Here is a 25,898-nt window from a genome sequence, read left to right as displayed (position 1 = left end):
ATTACAGGCAACATGATAAAACTTTATTTAAGAAAAAATTATGCTCAATGTTGTGTATTTATTGTTGATTATTGTATTTTGAACGTATTTGTGGAGAAATAGCATTACGAGAAATTTTGGTCATTTGTAACAATTGGTACAAGTGCAAAAACTAGGATGTCAAGATGATGATGATGATGATTTACAATAAAGTTGTCAAGGTGATGATGGTTTACAATAAAGTATTATTTAATGTTTTTTTATTGTTTAGAAGTTCGTTTATATCTCTTAATACTTGAAGAACTTGGGAAGTATGAAGAACTCTTATCTGTCATTCAAAGTGATTTAGGAGGTAATACATTTTTTAATTTGTTTTATGGAGCATTTTAAAATGGAGTTTTATTTCCAATAAAGAAACATATTTTCAAAGTAGCTATAAGTTTTTAACTGTAAATAAAGTTGTTTTATTTAGAAAAAGATTGTTTAATGTACTTGAGAACATATTTTTCGACTAGCTTGACTTTTTTGAGGGGTTTATGAAAAGTAATTAAGTAAAGATATATAAAGTAAAAATCCACTAAGTGTATCACTAGGCGTTTTGCCCAATGAATAACAGAGAAAACATTTAGTGGTACATTTGAATTTGAATGGCATAAGTTTTAAAAATTTGCCTACAATCAGAAAAAAATTTAAATACCAGTGTGAACTTGATGTAATAGAATGTTAATTTCAGTCATTTGTTATATGTAAATATATATAGCAACTTTTTTTTTTTACTTATTTTTCAATTTTAGAGAAGCAGGGATATCATTTCAAATTTTTTTCTAATTAATGTGTCACAATCAAATTTTAAAAATTCGATTAAAAAAAAAAGTACATATTAAAACATTGTACAAGTAGCAGAAGGTAATAATAGAAATATGCTTCTCAGAATATATTAGGTTTTAAATTAATTGTCTACTTATTTAAATTCTGATTTAATAGTGATTTGATGTGATAAAAACATTTAAATATAAATGTAACATTAGTTTTTAATTAAGATTTTGAGAGGTTTTTTGAACCTATGCTGTTATTGTTTAGAATTTCGTTGTAAATTTTGAGAAGAATTAGCAACCGTTAGCAAATTAGTAAATTTTAATTATTAGTAAACTAGTAAATTTTAATTAGCAACCATTTTGAAAATAATAAGACACTTAAGCACTAATTTATCTAATACAAGCCAAACAAATTTTAAAAAAGGAACTAATAATAATATATAATCAAGCAAGTATAATATATAATCAAACTGTCACTAGTCAATCATATAATCAAACACACTGTCACTTGTCACATAAATTACATATTGCTTCACCAGTTTTTTGAAATGAACATTATTTTCTACTCTTTGTTCTTTTAACTTTTTTGATTTTTCAGAGGATTCAAATAGTGATTTTCTGTGATATTGTTATTATCTGTGATTTTTCTCCTTTACTTGGTGGTAAAGTGATCTTTGGAATAGCTAAAATAATAGAAAAGCTTTTACTATATTAAAATCAATATTTTCTTATCACCCTGACGACAATGGTAATAAGGTGCTTGAATTAACTTGAAATTCAATTTTATCAGTTTTATGTAAGATGTCATCAGAGCTTTTGTCATTATTAAACACAGTGTCTGCAGTTATATCCTGAAACAAAGGATTAATTCCAGATCTATGAAAGCCAGAACATTCAACTTCTACAGAAGCAGCTTTATGATCGGCTTAAGAAATTATATCTCCAAATTGATCATTTGTTATTTTTTTCCTGGATGCCCACACAACCATAGTTTACATTCTATATTATATATACTCTATAAACAGATCAGTTGTAATATAGCCATTTTAAGAGCATCCTTCAATTGTTCCAGTGGGAGCATAATCTATGAGTTCTAATTTCATTTACTTTCACTTAGAATCATCATTGGTGAAATAAATTGTCCAGTCACGTTCAAAGCATAAAAAATGGTTGTTGTTACAACCCGTTCACCTCTAGTTACAGAGGAAACACATTGTTTTCCTTTTTTTTTGTTAAAACTTTAACAGGTTTGTACAGTTTTAATGCCTGATTCATCACAGCTAAAAATTTGGTGAGGTTTAAACTTGTATTAATTCGTTAAATTTTGCTTATGGACAATTCATTATAAACTGAATCCATTTTTATTTTATGTAGTTAACTGATTCTCTAATTTTCTTTGAATCCTTCTGTGTAAAGCATCTTTATTTACATTAAGTTTCAAAGCTTTTCTCAATGACATTTCTTTTAATTTTACGTAGTCGATTGCCAATAACATCCTCTGCTCAGAAAAATTGCCAGGAATAGTTTTTCTCTTATAGTTTCAAGCAATATTTACATACTTTATATATATATATATATATATATATATATATATATATATACATACATACATACATACATATATATATATATATATATATATATATATATATATATATATATATATATATATATATATAATATATATATATATATATATATATATATATGTATATATATATGTATATATATATATAACCCCTAACTGGTTGTCAGAAAGTTTTTCTTTATTTTGTTGACAAAAAGTAAAAACTAAAATGCAAGACCAGAATTTTTTTTTTTATAACTTGATATACTCCCTGCCCCAGTCAAACTCCCAGTCGATGTAGCAACACTCCCTTGAGTGTCAGGCTATAAGATAGTCGATGTAGCAGTACTCTGTTGCGAGTCAGGCTATTTGTCAGTCGATGTAGCAGCACTCCGTTGTGAGTCAAGCTATAAGATAGTCGATGTAGCAACACTCCGTGCATGATTTACAGTAAAAATAAATAAAAATAAAAACATTTTATTAAAAAAAATAAAAATAAAAACATTTTATTAAAAAAGTAAAAACATTGTTTATATTATTAAAAACATTAAGAATGTTTTAAAAACATTCGGAATGTTTTAAAAACATTCGGAATGTTTTAAAAACATTCGGAATGTTTTAAAAACATTCGGAATGTTTTAAAAACATTCGGAATGTTTTAAAAACATTCGGAATGTTTTAAAAACATTCCGGTCAATTAAATTTGCGTTTTTGCGGTTTTTTTAAAAAACAATTAATTTGTAATTAAATTAATGGTTCTAACTTTCTGACAACATGCAAATGTCGGACGAAAGTCAAAAGTAGTTAAAAGTGACGTATTAGTTGGCATAAGAATCATTTTTTTCCTTCCGTACTCCCAAATGCAACAATCTATAGAACTATATATGTGTGTGTGTGTGTGTGTGTGTGTGTGTGTGTGTGTGTGTGTGTGTGTGTGTGTGTGTGTGTGTATATATATGTATATGTATATATATATATGTATATATATTTATATATTCCTATAATTTACGGGTAAGAAAGTGTGTTTGTGGTAAAAAATGGCTCTTTGCTTGTTTGTGGTATTAAAGCTGACAAAATTAAGGTTAGATTATGTCAAAATACATTAATTTAATTATGGGAAGTAATTAAACCACAAAACCACAAATTGAAAGACTAGAATGTTTTTAAAAACATTCTTAATGTTTTAATTTTATTTTTTAAGAATAAAAACACTCTGAAACAAGTAGCCTGACTCGCAACAGAGTGCTATCGACCGATAATTGACTGATTAATTGGCTGATATGTTGATTATTTGCCATTGGTTGAAGCATCAGCATTAGCTAATAGGCCAAACCACTACTGGTGCATAGACGCAACTTATATATGCAAATTACATACCTAATATTGATGTAATACCTCTATATACATACATTAAACCTTATTATTAGCAAAATTAGCCATTTTCATCGGTACATCACTTATATATATGTATACAGGCCTTGGCCGGAGTAAATAAGCGCAAAAGCAGAAAAATGCTCTCCTAAAACAAGCTGCTTCTCTGCTTCGTACAAGCATAAAGAATTCTTTAGACATAAAATTTTTTGTTGTTGCAAAAACCATGCCTATTGTTTATCCTATTAATTGAATTTTTTTGACTTTTTTCATTTTAGTCACAATGATAATTCAGCTTTTGAGAGAAAAAAAAATTTTTTAGGAGAGCTGTAAATTGCTCCCGCAAAATATTTTAGGAAACTGTGGGCGTGAGCGAGAGCTAAAGCTCTAGTCTCCCGCCAAGGCCTGTGTGTGTATATATATATATATATATATATATATATATATATATATATATATATATATATATATATATATATATATATATATATATATATATATATATACACACACGTCAGCCCTAGGAATTAGGAAAAATAAGGTCTGCAAATTGCTAACATTAATCTGTATCAGGTGGGCAGAAAAAATGTAAAACAAAGGTTTGACCATAAAACATAAAAATGAGTTTGGCAATTTTTTTCCAACCTCAAACACTTCTAAGTTGCAGTTAAGTTGGCATTGCAGAATGCCGACCCTAATACCGAGGTTTGATAAATGTTTATATATATATATAATCTTGAATAGATATATTTGATTTTTATTTTTCAGACAAACTCAAATGTATTTTTAATGAAAAGTATGAGAAAGAAATTGAGTATTTGAAAAATCTTAAACTTTGGAGTGAAGTTTATATAAAAGCTCAAAGTCTACTTAGTAAGTGGTGAGTATTAAATTTATTGAATATAAATATAATATAATTAAAGAATGTGAATTATATAAATGAATATAATCGTGGTTTTGTCTTAGTAAGATATTATTAAATTAGTTATTTTTTACATTAGTGCATTTGAAATTATCCAAACCTGTGATATCTTAAAACTAAAAACTTAAGTCCAGTCTTTGTTATTGTTGCTACTACGGACTGTTTCTTTGTATTCAAATAATTTCTTGTAAAAAAAAGTTTTTAGTTTTTCTTTTTTTTTTTGTAGAAAAAAGGGGAAAGTAAATAATTTCTGTTGAATAGTCTTGCAGCCTTGTGTCTTCTTGGTAGTGGTTATGGCTCATAACCCAACTGGTAGTAAGGTTTATTGAGCTTTGTGGCAACTCTCAGAGAGGCTCTATTAACTCACTCTATTAAATAAAGGTTAGTTATCAGAGTATTAACAAAGCTTTGAAATAATTTTTCATCCATTAAATTTTACCTTTCGAGAAATTCACCAGACCTGACTGTTTCATCTTCAGATTTTCAGTTTCATATTCAGATTTTAGAGTTAAGGGCTATTATCTTTTGATTCAAAAAGACTCCAATAGTCACATGATTGGGCTTACACTCATGTATAAGTTCACTAATTTATCATGACACCAGTTTAGAATCTTCTAGATTGTTTTGTGTTTTTGCTTAACAGCTCTTCACTCAGTGACCTTTGTTTTTGTTCCTTATTGTTTTCTTTCTTCTCAAGAATGCAGTCTAATGTTTCTAATCAAATTGACCAAGCTCATTCTCTTTATCATACAGTAATGTTGATCACGTTGAACAGTTTGACTCTAGTACCACTGACCTTGCTAGTTCTTAAGCTTAAAATGTTTTGTCTTTTTTATTTCTTGCATAGAAAGTTTGTGACTTATTATGAAGATAACTCTAATAACTTTTCTTCACTTTTTTTTGATTTGTCTCTGACCCTAGCTTGGACTCAGTTTCTCTTTGTGCTAAAAGAAAACCTTTTTAAATTATTAATTTTTGATATTATTGACTTCTACCCTTTTATCAGCGAAAGACTTCTAAAAAACTCTATCTATTTTGCGGAACAACACCTAATTTAAATGAAGAGAACATATCAATAGTTTTTCATTCAAGAAAGTCTTTGCTTTTAAATAATGATCAGGTTTGGATAAAGCAATCAAATAGTTTATTTGATGTTTGCATGGCCAACATTGCATATCAGCTCACAAACCTCTAAACCACTTAACACCCAACAGTGCAGAGGTTTGAGAGCTGGTAGGAATATTTCTCCTTTTTCAAATTTCACAATTTTATAACAAGGTTGAGGTTGGTTTATATCTTGGCAGTTTTTAGTAATAAAAGTAGTCTGGTTATAAATGTAGTCTAATATATAATTCTAAAGTAATGTAACTCAATAATGGAACCGAGCATGCAACATCATTAGGTTTAAACCTCCATTTAGCAAAAACAGTAGCACCAACATAGGAAAATCTTTTTTGAAAAACATTTTCCCAAAAAAACATTTTCCCAAAAAAACATTTTCCTAAAAACAACAAACTTTAAATCTTTAATCTAATCTTTAATCTTTAACAACAAATCTTTAACAGGAACATAGTCAAAGTTAGCTTTTTTTCCATTTGATGGTTATGTACTGTTAAGAAAAAATAACAAAATAAATTTTTTTTTTTTTAAACATCTTCGCTTCCAACAAGGCTGTAAGTAACCACTAATTAGAGTTGGAAGTTACTGGAAGAGAAAAGATGAAGATTGTAGAGCAAGATAATGGTCGATGGACGACTTAAAGTATTGCAAATTATATGAATCAAGAAAGCAAGACGAAGGAAACGAATTCTAAAGAACTGATGTTCGAGGAAAAAACTAGAGAAATGAGAGTTTTTGGAGCACTTAGGAACAGTCACAGAAAAAGAATGAGACTTAATTGAATAATGAGTAACACAAGAATGAATTTTTGTAGATAACACAAGAGACACTAGCTCTTTAGAGCTGTGCCCATTAAAGTATTTGTAGAAAAGAGAAAGAGAAGCAACATTACAACGTGTGATAATGGGTGGAGGTTGGCTGCTAGAGCAGGTCCATTTATATTTACAACACATTTTTGCTCCTTGTCTAAAAGAGAAAGGGCATCATTAGAAGATCCGCTCCAGATATGGCAACAGTATTCCATACAAGGCCTGATTTGAGATTTATAGAGATAGAGAACAGAATCCAGAGTAAGAAAGTGTTGAGCTCAATAAAGAGATGCAACCTTAGCAGATACTAATTATGGTTCAAAAATACAAACCTTAAAAAAATTAGTACAATTGTTTAACATAAAAAGAATGAAAACGAATATTGTGAAAATGATTATTGTGTTATTGCCTTTGGTAAGACAAATAAAGAAGTTTGCTTGTTTGTAATTAGCTTATCTAAATTTGTAAATACAATAAATATTTCATCTTCCAAAAGAATATCTTCAGTCATACATAAATCTTTTTTACGTAAACTTATCTCGTCATTTATAGGGTTAATGACTTATAGATTATTATCAGGCTCTTCATCACTACTAAGTTCCAAATTTGAAAGCTCAGACTTATAACCTGGCTTCAAAATATATTGAATGGCTTCATTTAAGTTTGCATATTTTTCTTCCTTTCTTCATTTTATTATCTAAATAAAACTGTGTTTTTATTGATAAGCAAACAGCATATATTTAATTAAATGTTGTTTATTTTTATAACTTAGTATAAATTTATTATTTCACTGATAAGATTTTTCTAATATATATATATTTTTAATTTAACAATTAAACAATTGTTACAAAATATGCATATTATTAACATGTTCGATAAAACATATCAAAAACGCTAATTGATGAAGATTAAAGTGTTTCTTATATTTGATAGTAGTTGAGTGTTTCTTTAATATCAAAAATGTGTTTCAGAAATAATAGCAAGGTGCTTTTAGTAACTGCTAAACCATAAATGTGTTATGGTTTGCACCAAAAATGAACCGTCAACGCTCATAACAGCCAGTTGGTAGAGTCGTAATAACTGATTAGATATTGATTATCATTAGATTTGGATTTAATAAAGAATTCCGCCATTTTGCAGTCCTATCCAATAAAGAGTTAAAACAATATAAGAAATTCAACAAGATTTTTTTAAATGTAATTTTTTTTTATAAAATAATAATTATTTTTGAAATTTTATATAATTTCACATTATTTGAGGACCATTATATTAGGGACCTGCTTGATGTTTAAGGATCTTGTGGCACAGCTAAAAAAAAATTTTATTCAATATTTTTTAAAATCTAGTATTATTTTATAAAGAACACATTTACAAAATTAATATTTTAAAGAACACATTACAAACACAAGCTAGCTGACAAAAAGTTGTTTTAAGCACCACATAATATATATATATATATATATATATATATATATATATATATATATATATATATATATATATATATTAATATTTTTTTTTTGTTCTGTAAAAAGCTGTATTAAATTTGATTGAATTTCTTATTTATTTTATTATTTTAGCCCTGATCAATGGAATATATATCAAATATATATTCAATCATTTCTTGAATTAAATAATTTTGACCATTCAAATGTAACAGATGACAAGTAAGTTTTTAGATGGTAGTACTTATAACACGAAAATATTTAATTTAGTTAAAAATTAAATGTGATATTATTTTTTTTTTTTTTTTGCAAAGGGTACAAACTTTGAATGATATAGCCTTAAGCTCAGTGGAGTGTACATAAATTGACTATATATATACATATATGTATATATACATATATATACATATATGTATATATACATACATATATATGTATTTATACATATGTATATATACATATATATGTATATATACATATATATGTATATATACATATATATGTATATATACATATATATGTATATATACATATATATGTATATATACATATATATGCACCTAAAGTAAAAATTGTACCTAGGACTATAAGTTGTGCATCTTTAAAAAATGTGCACTGTGATAGTGTATTTTTTTAAAATTATTTTATCAATTGAATATGCCAAAATTTGTTAAATTAACTGCAAAAAATGTTAAAAAATAAAAGCAGTTCTGGTACTTTTCTAAAGGTTTTAGTGTTTGCAAGGTGCAGGCTTATTCATGTTTTAGATATTTTTGTCATTTATTGATAAAACTTTAAATTTTAAAATCTTGTGTTATTAAATTCACATTTATAAAATTTTATACCTGATGTTTTGTTAGATATGCTCATCAGGACTATAATGCTGATGTAAAGAAAACTCTTGACATGCTTTCTGCTCAAAGCCCTTTGATTCGTGGACCACATCTTGCCAAAATAGAGTTCTATAAACATTTTTATTTAAAATCTGGTATATAGTTTTTTTCTTCCCATATTATTTTCTTCTGTGACTTTAAAATATAATTTCAGTTAAAGCTTTTAGAAAAGAATTCCACTTTTTATTATTTAGGTGAAGAAGAATATTTAAACTGCCTTATTGAATATGTTCAAAAATTTGGCTCAAAGCCTTGTTGTTTTAGTGACCTTAGACAGTATGCAAATATTTTAAAGTATAAAGAAAAAGAGAAGGTAAAAAATATTTTAATTTTAAAACTAAAAAAAATGAAAATATTGTCATTTGTGAAAATTTTGTTGTTGTTGTTTTATTATAATTTTTTAAGATATAATTTTAAATTTGTAATATTATTGGTTTTTACTATGTTGAGAACGCCTGTGAATGTGTAGTGTTTCTTTAATTTAATCACTGCTTTCATTAGAAGAAACACTAAATTTTAATTTAGTGTTTCTTCTAAAGAAATACTTTTGAAAATAAGACAATATTTTTCATTCTTGACCTGTTCTATAATTATTGCATTTTTAAAAGATTTGATTTTATCATAAAACTCTGTTATATTTGAAAAAATAAAAACAATTTTGATATTCCAGAGTTTTATTGTAAAATTAAATATTTTGAAAATAAAAATTTATTTTGAAAATCATATTAAAAAATGTGTCAAGAACAACCCTTGAAATTAGGAAAATTAAGGTCAGCAATTTATTGCCAACCTCAAACTGTTAGCATCAGGTTGGCAAAAAAAATTTGACACCAAGAGGTTACCATAAAACATAAAAACAAGATCGACGATTTTTTACCGACCTTAAACACTTTGAGGTTGGTAGTTATGTTGGCATTGCCGAATGCTGAGCTTAATTCCTAGGGCTGCATGAATAAAAAATATTGTTGGAAAAAAAAATTTTTCCTGAATTTTATTGTAAAATTTAATATTTTAAAAATATAACTGTTACAAAACATGTTTTGAATAAAAAATGTTGTGTTATTTTTTAAAAATATTTCATAAAACTATTTTTATTTTAAGTTTATAGAAGCTTTTAGAGAATCTGTGAAATCTCCAAATGAATCTGCCACTGTAAAAAAAAAGGTTTTTCTTACATACTTATTATTTTATGTTTATGTTTAACAATTTATATATATATATTAGGGCCTTGCAAATCGCCTTTTTTGGTATCAAATCTGAATCGCATCAGGCGTTGATTCCCAAATCGAGTCGAATTTCGAATCAAATCAGCATTTTGAGGATATCTATGTTTTAGTTAAAATTTCCTCAAAATGTTTATTGGTCTTAATTATGTGATTTAATTTGATTTAATTAGATTTGCGAATCAAGACTTGCTTCGAATCGTGATTCGATTCGAAACTAAACATAGTGATTTCTGGGCCCGAATATATATATATATATATATTTTTTCAAATATTGGAAGTTTATTCTGTTTTAATAGCAGTACTAAGCGGGATAGAACAGTACTCAATCATAAGACCTCTTTTCAGTTAGTGTAGCCCTTTAACCAATGTATTTTTACTACTTAGTTTATTGTTTAATTAAAAAAAGATTTATTTTTAGATGGAATGTTTTATGAGAGAAGCGTGTATCGAGTGCTTTACATGTCAGTTTGGTTTTTATAAAAATATTTCTCGGGATGGGAAATTTCTTAAAGCTAAATCATATATGAAAAAATACAAGGAGGTAATACAACTAGGTGAGTTTTTTAAGTTCATAGACTAAAATCCTTTTGAATTATTTAACAATTTATGAAGTATAAAATGAAAATGAAAATGCTCACTAGCCGGGTTACTTACAATGCAGGACCAAAGAAAGCAAAAAATAGCTATATAAAAATAGTGACTATATATATATATATATATATATATATATATATATATATATATATATATATATATATATATATATATATATATATATATATATATATATATATATATATATATATATATATATATATATATATATATATATATATATATATATAATATATATATATATATATAATATATATATATATATAATATATATATATATATATAATATATATATATATTATATATATAATATATATATATATATAATATATATATATATATATAATATATATATATATAATATATATATATATATAATATATATATATATATATATATATATATATATATATATATATATATATATATATATAATATATATATATAATATAAAAAATAGGACTGAACAATATCTACAATATTTTACTTTACCATACACTAACCATAAGTTATTATGATAACTAACAGCTATGTCTTGTAACAGAAGAACAAAAAAAAAAAATCTTGTTTTCTCTAATTTAAAATCTTCATACTTTTTCTAAAACAAAAAAAAGTATGAAATTTTTCATTAGAAAATTTCATACTTTTTCTAAAACAAAACGTTACTTCATTATTATAAATCAAAGATTGATGTAGTGTTGCAAAAACAAATTGTAAAAAACAAAGTGTATTAATAGATTAAACATCCATCAACTAAATGTCATATGATTGCAAAACATACATTTTAGTATGCTAAAATCTATGGTCATAGTTTAAGACTATATAGAGCATCAATAGAAAATGGAAGAAATATTTTCTGTAAATCTACAAAGATAAAGTTGATTCTCAGTTCTGTATCAAGACATCTGAAAAAAGATTCAGAGAGATCTAGCTGGGAAAATTCAAGACTTCATGTGCTAATGTCCAAATTGTGCTAAAAAAATGTTAAAATAAAAGTATAAATGCGGTAGTGGTGTAGTGGTAGAGCGCTCGCTTCATAAGCGAGAGGTTCTGATTTCGATCCCCACCACGTCCCTGGTAGTACCGCGCTCAACTTGTTTCTCCACACAGCGGCCTTGTTCGCTAAGGTTCGTGTTTCGGAGTTATAGAGTTGAGAGAGGGTTATAACGACAATTAAGTAGCCTCCTTATCTTTAGTGGCCTTCTGGGCCTTGGGGAGGTGAAATAACAAAATAATGCTTATAAAAATACTTATAAAAATATACTAATAATGCTTATAAAAAAACATAAATGTTAATGTTTCTTTTGGGTGCTTCTTGGTATTCTAAGAAGGGCCTTTAGTTGCGCAAAGACATTAATTTGGAATTTTAATTTTAAATTCCTTTTATAGTTTTAGATAAATTTTAATTCAAAATTGACTGGATTTTTTGCGTTCCACCCAATAAATACCACCCATGCTTACGCTGCATATAAAATATTTTCACGAAAGTTGAAATTAGATATTTACTAGGTATTGTTAAATATAAGTTTTGATTTGAAATTTTTTAAATCAAATCCTGAACTTAAGTTAGAAAAGAAGTATATTAGTGCATTTTAAAATGTTAAATTTTAGCCAAAAAGTTTTATAAAAATATAAAGTTGTAAAATTTGTCATTTACCCTGACATTGATATCTTGTATACATCCACCCATGTATATATAATTTAGTGCTTTATTTAAATTTAGATATACATGGTGATGTCATACATTCACCATGTATATCTAAATTTAAATTAAGCACTAAAATGCAAGGCTGTAATAAATACAAAACTTTCTTATAATTTAAATATTGCCTGCCTAATCCAAAGCACTTAGTCAATGTATCTACATGTCACTGTATGTGGCTGTATCAGTTAATTTATGTACACTCCACTTTGCTTATGGCTATAACAGTTTAATATAATAAACCAGCTTTTGTCTTTGGATTCAAAGTGTTATATTTTTTTTTTTTTTTTTTTTTTTTAAACATCTTCGCTTCCAACAAGGCTGCAAGCAGCCACTAATTAAAGGTGGAAGTTACTGTAAGAGAAAAGATGAAGATTGTAGAGCAAGATAACGATTGATGGACGATTTAAAAGATTGCAAATTATATGAATCAGGAAAGCAAGATGAAGGAAGCGAATTCCAAAGAGCTGATGTTCGAGGAAAAAAACTAGACGAATAAGCCTTTTTGGAGCACTTAGGAACAGTCACAGAAAAAGGATGACACTTAATTGAATGACGAGTAACACGAGAATGAATTTTAGTAGATGGCACAAGAGACGCTAGCTCTTTCGAGCAGTGCCCATTATAGTATTTGTAGAAAAGAGAAAGAGAAGCAACATTACGACGATGTGATAATGGTTGAAGGTTGGCTGCAAGAGCAGGTCCAACTATGTTTACAATGCGTTTTTGCACCTTGTCTAAAAGAGAAAGGGCATCACCAGAAGATCCGCCCCAGATATGGCAACAGTATTCCATACAAGGCCGGATTTGAGATTTATAGAGGTAGAGAATAGAATCCAGAGTAAGAAAGTGGCGAGCTCGATAAAGAGATGCAACCTTAGCAGATGCTAATTTTGCAACCGATTTGATATATGGTTTCCAAGAAAGATTGGAAGTAAGAGTTAATCCTAGAAGATGAAGAGTAGGTGACTCATCGAGTACATCACCGTTCATAAATATAGGAAGATCTAAATTATTGCGATAACGATTGGCTGAAAAAAATTGAGTTTTATCTGAATTAAAGTTCACCAGCCACTGTGAGCCCCATGCTGTAGCAGAAGTGAGATCCTTTTCAAGCTCAAATGCCCCCTCCAGGCAATCAGAGGGTGTTGGTTTCTTATCACGACAAGAATAAATGGTAGTATCATCAGCAAACAATGCCACCTTAGATGTGAGGATATCTGGAAGATCGTTAATGTAAATTAAAAAGAGTATAGGGCCAAGGATAGAACCTTGAGGAACCCCTGAAGTTACAGAATAAGAAGAAGAGTGTTGTCCATCGAGGACAACTTTTATGCTACGATTGGAAAGGAAGGATTCAATGATCTTAAAGATGTTGCCGGATACACCATAAGAAGAAAGCTTATGGAGAAGACCAGCATGCCAAACTTTATCAAACGCTTTTGAAATGTCAAGAGCGATGGCCTTAACCTCTCCACCTTCATCTAATGCACGATAAAACCTGTCAGTTATTACTGTTAGCAAATCAGCTGTAGAACGAGAAGATCGAAATCCATATTGATGGTCAGAAAGTAAGTTATTAGATTCAAGATGAGAAATTAGGTGTTTGTTAATTAGAGATTCAAAAACCTTGCTTATGATAGGAAGAAGACTTATGGGACGGTAGTTAGACGAATCAGATCGCTCCCCAGAATTTTTGAAGATAGGGATAACAGATGCGGCTTTCCAGCAGGCTGGAAAACAAGACTCTGATAAGCACTTGTTGAATAGTTTTGAGAGTATAGACGACAGCTCTGGAGAACACTTCTGCAAGACAATAACAGGTATGTTGTCTGGGCCACAAGCTGTAGAAGAGTCTAGACAGGAAATCGCTTTAGATACAGATGCTGAAGTGATATGAATGTCAAGCAATGAATCAACCTGTTTGTTGGCAATATCAGGTAGAACGCAATTAGTGGAATCAAGAGATGACATTGATGAAAAGTTTTTAGCAAACAGTTCGGCTTTGTCTTTAGGTGAGGTGACAAAGTCTGAACCATACAAGAGAGGTGGAATTATAGATTTGCCCTTATTATTGATATTATTAAAGATTCTCCAGAAGTCACGAGAGCCTAATTTTTGAGATGAGATGCGAGATTTCATGACCTGAGAATAGCGGGTTTTGGTGTTAGACAAAACCTTTTTACAGTTGTTTCTAGCAGTAATAAACAGACGTCTGTTTTCTGGAGAATTGTTTTGCTGATAAATATGGAAGTAACGGTTTCGATAGGCAATCGCAGCAGCACAGTGTGAGGAAAACCATGGAGGAGAGTGAGGCTTGACCTGGAATCGTCGAGAGGGAATAAAAGATTCCATGCCAGCCTGAATCCACGAAGTTATGTAAGAAGCACATTTGTCGACAGGAAGTTGAAAGATTTCTACCCAAGGGCCATCACGAAGAAAATCACGGAAAGAATCCCAGTCAGCTTTACTGTAGTTGTAAGAGGTTCGATAGTAGGGGTATTCTGGTGATGAAGAAGAATGAGATATTAGTTTTAAAGAGATCAAACTGTGATCAGAAGCACCTAAGGGTGAATGTGGAGAAACTGAGCACTGACTAGGATCAGAAACAAGACATAAGTCAAGTAGAGAAGGTAAATGATTAGGGTTGTCAGGAAAGCGAGTTGGAAAGTTGACTATTTGAGTTAGGGATTGAGAAAGGCAAAAGTTGTGGGCTTTAATGCCTGCAGAGTCACTGACACTAGAGCCAAGCCATTCAGAGTGGTGAGCATTAAAGTCACCGACAACAACTATATTAGCTGATGGATAAAGAGAGAGGGCTTGGTCAATATGATCAGAAATAACATCAAAAAGAGTGCAGTCTTGAGATGAAGGAGAGCGATATAGAACAAAGAGAAAGGCAATAGCGTGAAGTGGTGCTAAACGAAAGCACATGAAAGAATAGTCTGTGGATTCAAACCTAGTTTCACGACAAACAGGTGAATTCTTACGAATGTAAATGCCCAGGCCAAGCATGTGGCTATTGGAGTCTTTACGAATCAGAGGAAGATAACCATCAACACTAAGATCACAAGATGAGACAGCCGAACTCAAATTAGTCTCACAAAGAGCAAGTAGGTCTGGTGAACTTTGCAAGAGATAAGACTCAACAGAAGAAAAGTTACTTCGAAGACCACGAATATTAGTGAATGATAGGTTTAGAGAACTTGGTGATGATGATGGTTTTTTGTGTTTTATAGTTTTTGGTACTTTATTCATTTTTAAATTAGATTGAAGAACTTGACTCAAAGCATAGATAGTACTCAGAACACCGTTTAATAGCCCAAGCAATTGCCTCATTACTACTAATAAACCCTAAGCCGTAACAAAGGGCTCCAAATGTGGCCTCCGCAATGCACACCAAAAGTACAAACAGGGACACCATCCATGCGCAACATGGCACTGTTAATACTTTGATATTTTTCAGCTGTTGATGGAATCAGCCTCTCTGAGAGCTACCACAGAGTTCGGGAAACCTGACTACCAGCCGGCCTCAGAACCATAAAACTGAGTTTTAGAGCTGTACCCTCATAAGGAGATAATAGAATGAGTTGCCTAGTCATAAAAACAGTGACACAAGCAAACCCATGCATTGAGTCAAGAAGATCCAGCATTCAACATCCTAAACTGGAAACAATGTATTAAAAATACATCTGCGCCAGCCTAATAGATGAAGAAGGGGTGCGAGGCTGGTCAACAGATAGAATCTGTTTACCCCTTAAATTCTGTTTACCCCTTAATCTTAAGTTAAAATCTGTTTACCCCTTAAATATTTCAATTGCTTAGGTCTGAAGACTATTAAAAAACGACAACATTGAGGACAAACTTTGATTTTATGGCCACAGTACAAAAAAAAAAATTTCACTGAGACAAACCTTGAAAAATTTCATTTCCGGATCTTCCTGGTTAGGGAAGTATTTTTGTTGGGAATTAGATCCATATATTAGATATGGAAATAAAATACAAGATTTATTAATCTGAAAATAATGGACTTTAACATCTGATAAAAGCATTATTCATTGATTTTTTGCAATAATATAAAGTTCTTTGGTCTCCATAAAACATTTTTTTGAAAAAGATGAAAAAATGATAATTAAATTAGGCAATAGCAGTTGCAAGAACTAGGAGGAAAAAACCAGAGGGTAGAGTGATTCTTGATTTGTTACAAATAGAATAAAAGTTTCCATGCTTGTCTGAATCCAGGAGGTTATAAAGAAGGCACAATTCTTGGCAGAGACACACTCATTAGCCCATGGATCATCATAAAAAGAATTCTTTCTTAAGGCAGTAATTAGAAGTGGGATTATAAGATATGTTCAGATTCACCTTGTAGAAGAATTAGAGATAAAGGTTTTAATGGTGGTAAGTGATTAGGGTTGTCCGAAAAAAAAGTTTCAAAGTTAACTATCTAAATATGAGATTGAGGAAGACAAAAATTTTGAATTTTAAAGCCAGCAAGGTCAGTCAAACTTGAGCCAAGCCATTAAGTGTGTTGAGTTTAAAAATCATCAATATTGGCTGAGGGGTAAATAGAAAGGGGTTGGTAAATTTGATCAAAAACTACATCAAAATGAGTGCAGTTTTAGGAAGAAAGAGAATGGTAAAGAACAAAGTATAGATAATTGATTGAATAGGTGCTAAGAGAAAGCACACAAAGGAATAGTCTAAAGGTTTGAGTTTGGTTTCAAAGTATGTAGGTGAGTTGATACTTAAGTGCCAAGGCCAAGCATGTGACTAATGCAGTGTCTGCATTAGTCACATGCTTAGCCTTAGCAATTACATCTTTGGATGTTAATGTTAATAGATAAAGAATATTATTATTATTATTATTATTATTATTATTATTATTATTATTATTATTATTATTAACATTAAGATCCAATATTATTAACATTAAGATCCAATATTATTAACATTAAGATCCAAAGATGTAATAGCTGAATTTAGATTAGTATTATAATATATGACATGATAAAGATAATATATGAGTAGCATAATTAAATATAATGATAATATATGAGTAGCATAATTAAATATAATGATAATAATATTATATGAGTAGCATAATTAAAGGAAAAAGCAAGTAGTAGCATTGGTGAAATTGTATAAGTTTACTTAACTAAGAGGCAATCGATATTTTAAAATATTTTGCTTTTACTCTAACTAAGCTCTAACTCAAACTAATTTGTATAAGTACCAAGTAATGAATCACCATTCATGTAACTACTATACATGGTGATACTGTCATATATACACAATCTTTAGCTTTTACTCAACTAAGAGGCAATCTGTATTTTAGAGGCAGAATTAACTTCTCCTAGCTTTTGTTTAGAAACGCCACTCCTACAAGGCAGTTGGACATGAGGCAGATTGTATTATATTACATATTACTATTAGCAAGGTGATCATTATAATTTTACTACTGACTGGTATCATACTGGAGCAAACTTCAGTAGCTTTTGCAATTACTGCAACAAATTATTCCAACATTTTACTTGAACAAATTGCCAGGACAACTCTAACCTTGACACTGGCTTCAATTATAAAAAATATGATGTAAATTTGTATCTAAGACATTAAGTTTTCTTAACTTCTCACAATTGAGATATATTAAAAAGTATTGGGCAGTTATTAAACAAAAAACAAAAAAAAAACTTAACTGAAACATTAAAGAATTGAAAGTTTTATAGTAAAAAAAACATCAAGTAGTTTTGAGGTATTCAAATTATCATTTAGTTCTAAATAAAAAAAACTGATAAGTACTCTTTTAGTAGTATTTCTACTTTCACATTTATTTTGTGCACATGCCTAATTGGAAAAATTTAATACTAAAATTTATATGAAGTGTTCAACATATTTTTAAAAAATTCATTTATATATTTCTTTTTTTATAGGATGTGATGCTAGTTTTACAGAGCCACAATATGGAGATGTTATAGTCTTGTTAGCTGCTTATCTTCTGCTGGATATTAATAAAACTAGTGGTAAATATCTCATAAGTATTTTAATGAAATGAAATTTAAATTTGTTTATTCAGAATTTAGAAATTTATATTAAATATTTAATATAATAGAAAATATATAAAATTCTAATAAAGTAGTGCAACACCAGGCACTACTATGCTGACAGCTTAAAGACATCTGTATCCAATATTTGGATATTTTCATCAATATCATATTGATGGAAAACATAAGTCAATTGTAGAATTTGTGTTGGCTGCCTTAGACTGAAGTGCATTTAACACTATGAAACTATGTAGATGTATTTTATCATTTAATACATACTTATTTTTACTTTTATATATCATATAAATATTTTTAATATACTCTCACTTAATTTTGTTTTGGTTTTGTCATATAATTGATAAAAATCAAAATAAATATTTTGAGTTCATAATATTGTGTGTATTATGCATTATATGTAATGTTTATTATATAATTGTGTATTATTACTTATATTTATATTTTATTATATTTTTATATTATTCATTAGTATAATATATAGTCTTTATTTATGTATCATTTAGTTTTGCATCTGGTTATTTAGGTAATAACAAAAACTTAACAATATGTTTAGGTGATGATAAAATGATTTGGCATGTTTTGCTTTTTATTGAAGAAGCACTTGAAAGTAGTCCAACCAGTGCTCAGTATAAATTATTGTTAAACTTTTTGTATTCAAATCTTGGTAATCCTTAGTTATTGTTGTTTTTTTATAACTCTTATTTCAGTTTTTTTACTCACCAACAACAATATTGTATATGAAATTAACTTTAGGTGTATACAGTGTGAGCAATTTTTTTTTGGATGATCTTGAAATTAAATATGTTATGTTTGATTCCATAGGGTAAATATTGTTTAATTTTTTTTTTATTTGCTTCTAATTGGTGTTTGAATATTATTTTAAAATTATTAAATTTTAGCATGTTTACACTTAAGCATGTAATTTAAAAAAATCCTAATTGTTTAGGGTTTTCTTTGTCTTTACTACCATTTTAGCTACCTCATTTGATGTAGTGACTGTAGCTTCATTTCTTTTGTAAGAATGGCCAGAGCTATTGTGTTATTGTTTTTTCAAAGAAGTATTTAATTTCTCAAAATAACTTTTATCTTTTGTAGCATGCGTTGGATGAAAAAATTTGAAGATGAGCTTTTAATTTGTTTGGTCACAGACTGTTATTTTCGATAGTTTTGTTACGTATAAGACTTGGTGTTTTTTCTTGGTCATTTATCACAATACTAATAAAACCAAAGCTAACATAATCTTCACTATATTTTCTCTTTTTAAATGTCATATTTTAAAACCTAAGTTAAAAAATAATCTATATTTTCCATTTTTAAATGTCATGTTTCAAAACCTAAATTGAAACATTATCTTCATTATATTTTCTCTTTTTAAATGTCATGTTTAAAAACCTAAATTTATGGCATGTTTTATTTTGTAAATATGTTCAGAAATAAAAAAAAAAATTACCTTTTAATTTTTGCGATTAAATAAAATATTAAAAAAAATTCAAAGTGTAAATTATGAAACATAAAAGTAATTATAAAACCTATAGTTAATTAATCCTAAAAGAAGTAAATTTATAAATTATAAAGTTTTTATTTCTTTATGGCTAAGCTTTTTTTTTTTTTTTTAAATAAAACCCTTAAACTTTTTCTAAGTGCCATAAAAATCTTAGCTATCACAACTTCTTTTTAGATCTTTTACAAGTAGTTACTAGGGATCACTAGTTTATGGTATACTAAAAATTTAGTATACAGTTTACCGTATAGTATACTGTAAAGTATACCGTAAACAAAACTTTTTTTTTTGGCAAAGCCGTATTATCATTTATGAAAAAGTTTTAACGGTATACTTAAAAAAAATGTGTTTGTTTTTTTATTAAATGTTTTTGTTTGTGCGTTTTACTATAATATTTAATATAAGTTTCATTATATACAATATTTTTTTAGATAGATATAATTTAAGGTGCAGCACAAACAGCGTGGTATAAAAATTTACTGGTATAACACAATAACAAATTAACAAACTAAAATAAAAAATATTTAAAAGATAAATTAAACAAGTAAAAACGAATTTTTAAAACCCAATTCTTTTATATGTTATTAAAACACAAACTTTGCAATCAATTTTTTCTGATACTACTGTTAATTTATTAACAATCAGCTGTATGCTTGTGTAAAAAAACAAAAGAATTTTGGAAGAGAAGGGTCTCGAACCTCAGACTTTTAGATTACAAAGACAACGCCTTATCTAAATGTACTAATCGGACATATTAGCTAATTAACAATTAATATACTTATTTTAAAAATTATTGTTCTTTTTTGCATATAAAAAATAAACTTAATTAAAATTGAATAAATTAATTGACTTATTAAAAAACTAATTATTGAATATTGTTTTGTCATGAAGCAAGAGATGTATGCAAAATTTGAAGAAAATCTATTACCAGAAACTTCGACTCAAAAATTGATTGCAAGATTTGATGCTCACAGACAAACAAACAGACAAAGAGATGCCAAGTTAATAAAAGTATTGGTAAAAACACTTTAATTATGATAATACAATAAATATTGTATAGCTATTTAATACATTATGAAAATATAATTATTAAATTATCAAGTAAGTCCAGAAATATTTCATATATAAAAGTGTATAGGTATACTAAATGGTATACTAAAATTCAGTATACCAAATATAAGGTAAAGTTTACTGTAAAGTTAGTATACCGTATACTGTAACCGGGGATCCCTAGTAGTTACGAAGTTGTCATTATAACGCTTTTTATAATGTTGCAGTAGCATGTAGTACCCAGGCCACTGGGTACTACATGCTACTGCATGTAGCATGTAGTACTTAATTTGAGTAGTCTCATAAACACAATTTATGAGACTACTCAAATTTTTTTTTTTTTTCAATTTAAAAAAGTACTCTTCAGATACCTTTTACCCTTTCTAAAGGACTCAATATTTTTATACTTACACTTCTTGGAATTAAAAATCAACTTTTGGAACCTATTCATTCCAGCTTCTTCCAAAAAAAAAAAACCAATTAAAGCTTTCCTCTGAGAAGGCTTTAATTCACAAAAAAGAAGTATTTGTTTATAATAAGTAATTGTAATGCAAAGTTTCATCATTAAAATGGCATCAGCTGCTTTTTCTGTTCTTTTCCACTATCAAACTCGATTTTGTTTACACTGAAAAGTCTTGTAGCAAACCTTTTGAAAACGTAAATTTAAAAAAAATCTTTTCTGAGGAATTTGGCATAAGTTTATCTTAATTCTTATGGTAAAGAAAGTTCTGGTTTTAAATATTGTTTTCTAAAGCAAAATATTGCCAATTTGAAATTTACTTCTTGGGTATTGACATCTATTTAGCTGCTTCCAGTCGATACCAAAAGAAAAATGATGGTATGCAAATAACAAGTTGTAGGACAAATGATAAATTTGTAATCTGTGTTTAATTAGATTTTCATTTCACTGGTTTATTGGTAATTATAAAATAAAATAGTTCTATTTTTAATTTAGGTAGATTAAAAATTAGAGAGTTCTTGCTTTATTTTTTTTAAATTATTTTTATAAATAAAGCAAAAGAAAAAAAAAATTTATTTACACCTTTAAAGCTTGTAAATAATTGGTAATGTCAGCGTTCAATTTATTTACAATTATAGTAAAATATAGTAAAACAAAGATTCCATCTTTGTTCCAATACTTAAAAGATCTACAAGAGGTCTGCTTGTTATGAAAATCTGTGCATTTGAGTGGTTTTATTCTTGCTCTCCAACATATTTATTTTTGACTAAGTTTCATTAAAAATTTTTAACAAGAGAAGCAATAATGAAGAGAAAATGAAGAGAAAAAGAATTCCTGTCGATGTTGGCAGAGTTGAAATATACTGTATTTATGGTCTTATTTATCTCTAAGTATAACAGTGTTATAAAACAAACAAATGAATGAAGTTCTTCTGTCTTAGAATATTTTTTATTTGTTTTTCTTCTAAGTAACTTTAAACTTTTCTTGTTTTATCTTTTTTGTTTGTTTAAATTTAAAATTTTTTTTTAATTTTTGCATAAATGTACACGCATCAAAACTGGGAATTCAACTTTCCTTTGTATTTGCTACTTTTTTTTTATCTCTTCTTTTCACTTTTTATTGCTTTGTAGTCAAAAATGACAGTTATAAATTTTTTAACTTCTTTGTCTAATTCTTTTGAACAAAATAATAACTTTAGAATTGCATCAAATATTTGTCTTTGTTTAAAAAAAAAAAAAAAATCAAAATAATATTAGTTGAAATTAAACTCTGTGCATCTGTTGTTTTTTTAGTTAAATAAATGTGAAAGTAGAGAAATTATTTAAAAATGACTCCAGAACTCTGTGTTATTTAAACTGTAGATTTAAAAATGATAGACTTCTAGACTATAAATGTCATAATTTTTCTTCATGATTTCTTAGTTATATGCTTTATAGTTATAGCTAGTTATAATGAAAAAAAATTTAATTAAAAAATAATAATCAGAAGTTAAAGTAATATTTATTGTTATTATTAAAAATCTTTTTTTTTTTCAAAGATATATATTTACAAGTTTTGCTTATGTTTCTGGTCAATTTCAAGCAACTAACAAGCTGTATGATTTATCAATTAGTTTTTTTAAGTCAAGTCAAAAAGAAGTAAGAAAAAAACTAAATTAAATAATATCAATTAAATAATTTTATTTTGTTTTAATTGAATAAAAATTTATTTTTATTCAATTAAAAAATTGATATTTAATATTATTCTATATCAATTGTTTATTATTTTTTTAAATTTAATTTAGTGTCCTGAGCAGATTATCTCATCATACAAATATGGTTCTTTTAAGCAGGTACTCTGTTATGAACTATTTATACACTGCACAATATACTGCCAATAGATATATGTATATAAACAGTGTTATTAAATTATGTGTTTGAGAAAATTATAATTATCATATGCATTAAATAATATTATTTTTAAATTTTGTAAAGTATAATATTATTATATATTATGTAATAAATAGATATTGTAAATGAAATAAATATGAAATTAGAAAAAAAAGTAATGATTTAATTCAAAAATAAATAATATATCTAAGATAAAAATTTATAATATTGTTTAGTTTTTGGAACTTTAGTTTTTTTGAAATATAAAAAAAGTTTTCAAATTTATTTTTCTCTGAACATCTATTAACTTTTTGTTTAAAGGTCGCCATTAGTTTTTACATGGCAATCATAATTATTTGATGCTTTTTTTTTTTTCTTCATGAAAATCTTCAAACCTTTGTTTCTTTTTTGTTTGATGTTAACTTTGTTTGAACCTGGTACTTTTTAATAAGTTATTTTTTTGTGTATTTTGAATTTATCTGCTTTTTCTTTTCCTTTATTTGGAAATATAATAGCCTATATATAATACATATTTACTTTTTATTGAGTTTCAGAATATTTTTAGCACCTTTTATGATTTTATATGAACTATTTTTTATGTAAACTTTTTCTACAAAACTTTAAAAAAATACCTGTTTAATCAATGCTGCTACTGATACTGGTAATCAATTAAGTTTAAAAATTTTTCCTACTATTTTTGTCATACAGTTCAAAAGTTTTTATTTCATAAGTTTGTATTTTATTGAACCTTATAGTTTGCTTTTTCCAGATCAAAGTCTTGAGTAACTTGTTTAGTTTACTTGTCAATTAAAACTAGAAAAATAAAATGGTTTTTTGCTGCTCTTTAGCAATAATTTTATAGTTTATGTATTAGATGTTAGTGACAGGATTCTGCATTTTTCTGCCAATGGTTTAGTTGATCACTTTCTAAAATCTTTCATTATTATTTCTATTATTGTTACATGTTTAAAATCATAGTATACTTTATTTGCTTATTTATATATGTCAACATTTGAGTTTTTGATTTAAAAAAATTAAATTTATTTACATATATAAATACACACTTACTCAAGTGCATGTAAACAATTATTTGAAGCAATAAACTAGAGAAAACTTTTTTAATATTTTTTCTTAATACTTGTATTATTGGTTGCTGATTTTAAAATACATTTTTTAGATTCCTGACATGTCAAATTTTAAACTACGATTAAAAAGTTCATTGCACTTTGCTTCACTTAGTGTTGAGAAACTATATTTACGACTGCTATGGCAAATACACAAGTAAATAGCTATAGATTTCTGTATTTTTTTATTCATTAACATTCTGTGTTTCTAGAGTATTTGTTTACTATAATATGCAAGACTTAATTTTTTGTAGTTCAATTTGTTTTATTTTGTTTTGTTTCTTGTGCTCTAACATTTTTGATTATTTTTCAATTTTAGAGAAATTATTGATTATTTTTTTTGAAACTGACTGTGATTTGTTGCATTTTTATAGTTTTTCTGATGCTGAAAGTGATTTATTGAATTTAGAGAAATCAATTGGACCTTTTAACATATCAAGTAAATATTTTTAAAGAATAATTGTGTATGTTTGCTAAACAATAATGTTGCTAAGTTCTGTTGTTGCTATGAGGTCATAAAAGCTATTTGTACTTAAAGATTTACTTTACTTTGTTAACAATAAAACTTTTTTTTTAATTTTTTGATCTATTTTACATCTTGTTGTAAATTTATTTATAAAAATTATATGAATTGCACAAATGTTTGCAGTTTATATGTTCTACAAAATGTTTGAGATACAGCTCATGTTTCAGACTTATTAGATTTTTAAAAACTAATGTTTAATGCTGTTGTAAATTTTTTTACTATATACTTCTTAATATAAAAAATCTTTGAAAAAAAATACATACAAAAAATCAAAACAAAACAGCTTGAGCAAAAAAGATTTGTAATTATTAGAAAAGTTTTCTTATATTACATACGATCCTGAATAAAACGTTATATAAATGGTTTTTTACATTTTATAAGCAATATACATAAACAAATAACATATTTCTTTATATATATTGTTTATGTAGGATGGTCAAGCGCCAAACCTGTCTATTCAACAAAGTTAAAAAAAAAATAAGTTTGTATTAAAAAATGATTTATATGTTTCTTTGCAAACACCAATATACTATACTTGAAATTTTTAAGTGCACTGAATTGCAGTTACTTTTAAATTTTTTGGTTTAGAGGCTTTTGTTAAGAGCTTTTAAATTTTGCGTCTAAATATCTCATTTCACCATATTCTTTGTATCATCCATTTTGCAGCCATTTTTCAAAACGATTCAAGGTAAAAAAAATCAACGAAATTTTACAAAGAGTTTCTCCTATTAATTTTTTCTAATTGTGTTTTTCTCGAAGTACGTATTAAGCATATTAAGGCGTTTTGAAAAACGGCTGAAGCATATATTTATAGTAAAAAAAATTAATGTAGCAAAAAAAGCTT

General features: G+C 27.2%; 1 protein-coding gene across 1 annotated transcript in view; it reads left to right on the top strand.

Annotated features, from left to right (window-relative positions):
* The window catches only part of LOC100212478 (N-alpha-acetyltransferase 25, NatB auxiliary subunit), a 78,499-nt gene that overhangs the window by 27,728 nt on the left and 24,873 nt on the right, over nucleotides 1-25,898 (top strand). Inside the window, exons 8-21 of the mRNA XM_065807955.1 lie at nucleotides 251-331; nucleotides 4,501-4,612; nucleotides 8,163-8,249; nucleotides 8,888-9,015; nucleotides 9,115-9,233; nucleotides 10,022-10,084; nucleotides 10,565-10,700; nucleotides 18,397-18,486; nucleotides 19,079-19,189; nucleotides 19,279-19,348; nucleotides 23,074-23,173; nucleotides 23,320-23,367; nucleotides 24,582-24,685; nucleotides 24,903-24,967. Of these exons, the coding sequence (XP_065664027.1) occupies nucleotides 251-331; nucleotides 4,501-4,612; nucleotides 8,163-8,249; nucleotides 8,888-9,015; nucleotides 9,115-9,233; nucleotides 10,022-10,084; nucleotides 10,565-10,700; nucleotides 18,397-18,486; nucleotides 19,079-19,189; nucleotides 19,279-19,348; nucleotides 23,074-23,173; nucleotides 23,320-23,367; nucleotides 24,582-24,685; nucleotides 24,903-24,967 (1,314 nt within the window). The remainder of the gene's footprint in view (nucleotides 1-250; nucleotides 332-4,500; nucleotides 4,613-8,162; nucleotides 8,250-8,887; nucleotides 9,016-9,114; nucleotides 9,234-10,021; nucleotides 10,085-10,564; nucleotides 10,701-18,396; nucleotides 18,487-19,078; nucleotides 19,190-19,278; nucleotides 19,349-23,073; nucleotides 23,174-23,319; nucleotides 23,368-24,581; nucleotides 24,686-24,902; nucleotides 24,968-25,898) is intronic.

Source organism: Hydra vulgaris, chromosome 10 (assembly GCF_038396675.1).
Source record: "Hydra vulgaris chromosome 10, alternate assembly HydraT2T_AEP".
NCBI classification, from domain to species: domain Eukaryota; kingdom Metazoa; phylum Cnidaria; class Hydrozoa; order Anthoathecata; family Hydridae; genus Hydra; species Hydra vulgaris.
Note: the sequence above shows the minus strand (reverse complement) of the source record. Positions and strands in the feature narration are given on the sequence as shown.